At 48.8% G+C, this 5,651-nt stretch overlaps 1 protein-coding gene across 1 annotated transcript; it reads left to right on the top strand.

Annotated features, from left to right (window-relative positions):
* The first annotated feature begins 210 nt into the window (after positions 1–210).
* On the top strand, positions 211–4,609 carry HOXA13 (homeobox A13). Its single transcript, XM_045495164.1, has 2 exons — positions 211–1,214; positions 1,938–4,609. The coding sequence occupies exons 1-2, from the start codon at positions 290–292 to the stop codon at positions 2,180–2,182; spliced, it is 1,170 nt and encodes a 389-aa protein (XP_045351120.1). The 5' UTR covers positions 211–289; the 3' UTR covers positions 2,183–4,609.
* Positions 4,610–5,651: the final 1,042 nt, after the last annotated feature.

Raw genomic sequence — 5,651 nt, 5'->3', positions numbered from 1 at the left:
GGTGAATGGTGCGTGGCCGCGCGGCGGGCGCTGGCTCTGGCGCTGGGGACGGCGCGGGCGGCGGCGGGGACCGCGGGTGCACAGCGCAGAGCCCGGGTTGGAGCCGCCCGCTTTGCATACGCCGTGGGCGGAGCGGGGGGGGGCGGGCCAATGGGCGGCCGCCTGGCGCGACCCCGCGGGGCGCGATCCGCCCCCCTCGCTCGGGCCCCGGCCCCGCGCCGCGCGCTCTTCACTTCTTGGGGGCTTTTTAAAACAGCGCCACTGGGGTCTTCTCCATGCGGCTCGGGCTATGACAGCCTCCGTGCTCCTCCACCCCCGCTGGATCGAGCCCACCGTCATGTTTCTCTACGACAACGGCGGTGGCTTGGTGGCCGACGAACTCAACAAGAACATGGAAGGGGCGGCGGCGGCGGCGGCGGCGGCGGCAGCGGCGGCGGCGGCCGGGGCCGGGGGCGGGGGCTTCCCCCACCCGGCCGCCGCGGCCGCGGGGGGCAACTTCTCGGTGGCGGCGGCGGCCGCCGCGGCCGCGGCGGCCGCAGCCAACCAGTGCCGCAACCTGATGGCGCATCCGGCGCCCCTGGCGCCCGGCGCCGCCGCTGCCTACAACAGCGCGCCCGGGGAGGCGCCCCCGTCGGCCGCCGCTGCCGCCGCCGCCGCCGCCGCCGCCGCCGCCGCGGCCGCGGCTGCGTCGTCCTCTGGAGGGCCCGGCCCGGCGGGCCCGGCGGGCGCCGAGGCCGCCAAGCAGTGCAGTCCCTGCTCGGCGGCGGCGCAGAGCTCGTCGGGGCCCGCGGCGCTGCCCTACGGCTATTTCGGCAGCGGCTACTACCCGTGTGCCCGCATGGGCCCGCACCCCAACGCCATCAAGTCGTGCGCGCAGCCAGCCTCGGCCGCCGCGGCTGCCGCCGCCTTCGCGGACAAGTACATGGATACGGCCGGCCCGGCGGCCGAGGAGTTCAGCTCCCGCGCCAAGGAGTTCGCCTTCTACCACCAGGGCTACGCGCCCGGGCCTTACCACCACCATCAGCCCGTGCCTGGCTACCTGGATATGCCGGTGGTGCCCGGCCTCGGGGGCCCCGGCGAGTCGCGCCACGAGCCCCTGGGTCTCCCCATGGAAAGCTACCAGCCCTGGGCGCTGCCCAACGGCTGGAACGGCCAAATGTACTGCCCCAAAGAGCAGGCGCAGCCTCCCCACCTCTGGAAGTCCACTCTGCCCGGTAAATGGCGCCCCCTTCTCAACCCCGGTCCTCCGGCTCTGCTCCAGCTTCTCTGCCGCTCGCTCCCGGGTCACCCTCCTGCCCCTCTGCTCTCTCCCTGGCCTGCACCCCTGGGAGCCCGACCCCGGCTAGCTGGCGCGGCCCGCGCTGCCCTTGAGTTGGGCCCACTCCTGGCTCTCTCTGGGTGAGGAGGGATGGCTGGGAAGAAGCTTGTGCGGACCCTGGCTGGCTCCCTTCTCCCTCTGTGCCCCGCCCTCCTTAGCCCTTGACATCGACTTAAGGATGGAAAGTTGACCTGGAAACGGTTTACAAAATTGCCCCTATTCGTTCTCTCAAAAAAGGGCTTCAGTGTAGAAGCATCAAGTGTTGGGGATTGGGGTATACAGAGAGGAGCCAGGCATAGAAGTGTTATCCCCTGCGTCTGGGGCTAAGGTGTGGGCCGCTGGGCCAGGCGGTCAAGCGAACCCAGCGCGCTGTGTGGACTGGATGGCTCGGCTGGGTGGCCAATGGAGCCATAGGCTATTTCATTTCAGTGCAGGGCTAACCACCCCCCACCCCCCACCCCCCACCCCACCGACCCTTCAGGTCTCAGCGGAAGGCTGGATTGTACCCACGCATGGCAAAAGGCATGGGCGATGCAAGGCGGGTGGCTCAGATCGAGCTGTCGCCTGTCCTGGTCTGGGTCTGCTCCCTGTGTAACTTGCCTTCTTCCCTATCTTCCAGACGTGGTTTCTCATCCCTCAGACGCCAGCTCCTACAGGCGAGGGAGAAAGAAGCGGGTCCCTTACACCAAGGTGCAATTAAAAGAACTCGAACGGGAATATGCTACAAACAAATTCATTACCAAGGACAAACGGAGGAGGATATCAGCCACGACAAATCTCTCCGAGCGGCAGGTTACAATCTGGTTCCAGAACAGGAGGGTCAAAGAGAAAAAAGTCATCAACAAACTGAAGACCACTAGTTAATGGATTAAAAGTGGAGCGAGAGAGCAACTTGAAGAAATGCTTCAGAACTCGTTGCTTTGCCCAGATGTAATGAACATAATGCTTAATAATAATAACTGAAGAATGGGAAAGAGAAAGAGAAAGACACTGGCATTTTGCTTTCCTAAGGGAGATCTCTTTCTCCTTGGTGGAATCTACAACTCTTTTAAAACTTTAAGAAAAGGTAAAGACTTCCAGTTCTCCCGCCAACCCCACCAGACCGTTAAATGACAAACTCTAGAGTTGAACGTCAACCCCCAAATATGCAGTTTCAGATAAGTTACGCATTTACTGAAATCTTGTAAGTATTTATGTGACCATAATATTTCAGGATACTGTGTTATATGGTAATAATCCAAAACTTGGTTACAAAAGTAAGAGGCTGTTGTAAACATCTGCTTGTCTTTGGGTCGCCATTGACATCTCCTTTGCATGTTAAGTGACTGCTCAGGTAAATCTCAGTGAAATGCCTACCATTGTTGTATATTCTGCAAAACATGTATAGATTGAGAAGGGGAGAGAGGAGAAGGTACTGAAATAATGATCTTGGGCTATTTACAATGAAGGAAGAAAGGGAGAGAAAGCTTTTCTGAGGATCATTTGTCTTGGTAGTAAATACAACCAGCTGAGCCTTTGAGGCTACAAGGGAACCCCAGGTTGGGAACGTCTTTCTGACAATAATTTTAAATTGCTCATAACAAGCATATTTTGTGGCATTTGGATTATATGCTCTGCCTGATACCATTTACTTTCCAAAGGATTTGATAACTTTTCAAAAAAAAAATATTCCAAGCATCAGATGTTTCATAGAATTCACTTTATCAGCTATCCTGAGAGGTCCATCGGGACATGGTGGACATTGGATTGAACAAAGTTCATGTTTCATTTAAACTGGTATTTCCCCCAGAATTTACTAAACATTTGCTGGAGAATAATTTTGCTTTTTTATTTTTTTAGAAAACTCAGAACGGAAATCCATTCCCCTGAAACATTTAGATGTTTACAATTCTATACTTTGATCTATTAAGGGATTAGTATTTTTCCTTGTTTATTGTGTTATAAGACTGCATTAGGAAGTTTAAGGATTCATCTTTACAGCACATTTTTAATCAAGCAGTTATTTCGACCAGCACATTCATTTTGTTCACATTCACTATAAAATGCTATCTTGTAAATAAAGACATTCAGCACACTGTGAAAATGTATTTGTGCACCTGCTTTTCAAACATTTCTACTAAAAATAAGAATTAAAAAACCTTAGACCTGTAGATAATGATATAGTGGTATTAATTATGGTAATAAAATAGTCACTGCCATTAAAATCTAAAGGAAATACTCGTTATTTTCCTATACTAAATGTGCACTGCACAGAAAGAAAAAAATGGAGCGGGTTTGTCCTATACAAACCAAGGACCATTCTTTTCTATTATTAATTCAGTCTTTTTTTTTTTTTCACTACAAATTTTTTAAGCAAAAGGAGAACTCCCTGATAACTAAAATCCTGAAAATTTAGATAAGTGCTTCAAGAAAGTTAAAGCATTAGACATTCTGAGAAGGAGAGAAAAGAAAGGAGGAAGAGATAGTATAAATTCCCAGGCTCACTGTGGAAAATGAAAACCAGTTGTTTAGTATCAGTGATGCCCAGGCTATATCGTATTTTCAAATATACTGTTGGGTCTGCATGTGTCTGAAAGGGCAGGTTTTGATATTTGTTGAAATGACAGGACTAGGAAAGGCCTTAAACCTTGACCTTGACGAAAAAAGACAATTTGTGACCTTGACTTTTGACAGCTCATGAATTGGCCTCGGCTGGATTAGTAGATCAAGGGCGCCACCTCGCGTTGACAAGCTTCCTTGTAATTCTTCAGCTTCAAGGGAATCAAAAGGTCTTACCTCCTTGACTCCTTGTTTTAGAGATTTAGTACTCATTTCTTTGGCTCCAGATGGAACAAATTTGAATATATGTAAGTTATACATGTGCCTGTATATATGTGAATATATATTATTTGTGTGTATACATGTATACATTTGCATATCAGTGCTTGTGTGTGCTTGTATATATATATATATATATTTGTAGAGTCTGTACAGATACAATATCACTAATTACTGATGACCCAAGATGTTGTAACTTAAGGTGATTTCTAGAGTTGAGGTACAAAATGTACTTTACATGATGAAGTTTTGCTCCTTTTCTTTAATGGCCAAGTTTGATTTGTCTTCCCAGTGCCCGCTCTGCCTCAGATTTCTGCAGATCTGCTTCAAAGCTCTACGTTTTTGTTACAGTCTAAAAGGTGTTCTTAAATAACCATTCTTTCCTGGCCCTCACCCTCCAAGGTGGTCTACCAACCTAATTAGAGCTATAGGGGAGTCTATATGGCAAATAAAAAGTTTCAGATGCCTCGCTAACTCTAGAGTTCTAGAGTTACATTTCAGAAATTCAAAGAAACCTCTTAGGAGGTCAGTATGGAGAGCTGAAAGATCTCATATCTACAAAATGACCATATTATGGATGCAGAAGGAGAGTTATCCTGGATCTCTCAGAGCCGATTACTGCTCGTGGGTGGTGTGCAATCTTATACTGCTGTTTGCAAAAACTGCCATTTGATTTGTGGAAGAAATGTACACAATTAATATTAACGATCACCATCAAAACAATAACAATACCAAGTATATCTACTACTTGTTGACCCCCCAACAACACATCAGGTGCTGTGTTTAGAGTCATAAATAACACGTATGTATGTTTTCTATTTAATATACACACAAGATAATGTGTTTTTGTCAAATCCGTGCTATGCATATATATATATATATGTATATATATATACATATATATATATGTATATATATATTGAAATGTTGGTGGAACCAGGAGCCTTAGATTGCAGAATTTTGAGATGAGGTTAATTTTATCTTTATGTTAGAGGAAAGTCATTGTGAATTAAAAAGCCATATTCATCGATTTATGGAAAACAACATTGGTTGCTGAGAAACCTGGCTGACGGAAACCTCTCCAACCTGGACTTAGAGCTTCTTTATAGACGGAGAATTCTAGAATCTTTAAAGCTGTCTCAGAAACAGCATGGTCTTGAAGCATACGTGTGGGCTGGTCTTGAGACGTGCAATCCAGTTTTGCTGCCCTGAACATGGATTTTAACTCCACTGGTGGAAACAAATGAAAATGATGGTCCAATTCAAGCGCCCCACATTGTGTTCCACAGCTCTCCCTTTCTAAACAAGCTGCCATCAAGCCAAAGGAACAACTTTCTCCCCAAAATGTTTAAAGTGGTGGAAAATCCCCTCGAAGCTGGATCATACTGTGTGTTTACGAACAGCTCCAAAGGGGACTCTTCTGTTGACGGGGGATATTTTTCTTTAGATGTAAGAAATATTCTGAGCCTCAGGCCTAGGAAGGAGGCCAACAGCCGCTGTGAAGCCCGAATACCGC

The sequence above is a fragment of the Leopardus geoffroyi genome, chromosome A2, assembly GCF_018350155.1.
Source record: "Leopardus geoffroyi isolate Oge1 chromosome A2, O.geoffroyi_Oge1_pat1.0, whole genome shotgun sequence".
Taxonomy (NCBI): Eukaryota; Metazoa; Chordata; class Mammalia; order Carnivora; family Felidae; genus Leopardus; species Leopardus geoffroyi.
The sequence above is the reverse complement of the archived record's forward strand: the minus strand, read 5'-3'. Positions and strand labels throughout refer to the sequence as shown.

What these genes read in the sequence shown, in the direction of transcription:
- HOXA13 (XM_045495164.1), top strand. Translation starts at nt 290, where the DNA reads ATGACAGCCTCCGTGCTCCTCCACCCCCGCTGGATCGAGCCCACCGTC. An exon ending in CTGGAAGTCCACTCTGCCCG is followed by an intron (nt 1,215 to 1,937) that starts GTAAATGGCGCC and finishes CCTATCTTCCAG; the next exon opens with ACGTGGTTTCTCATCCCTCA.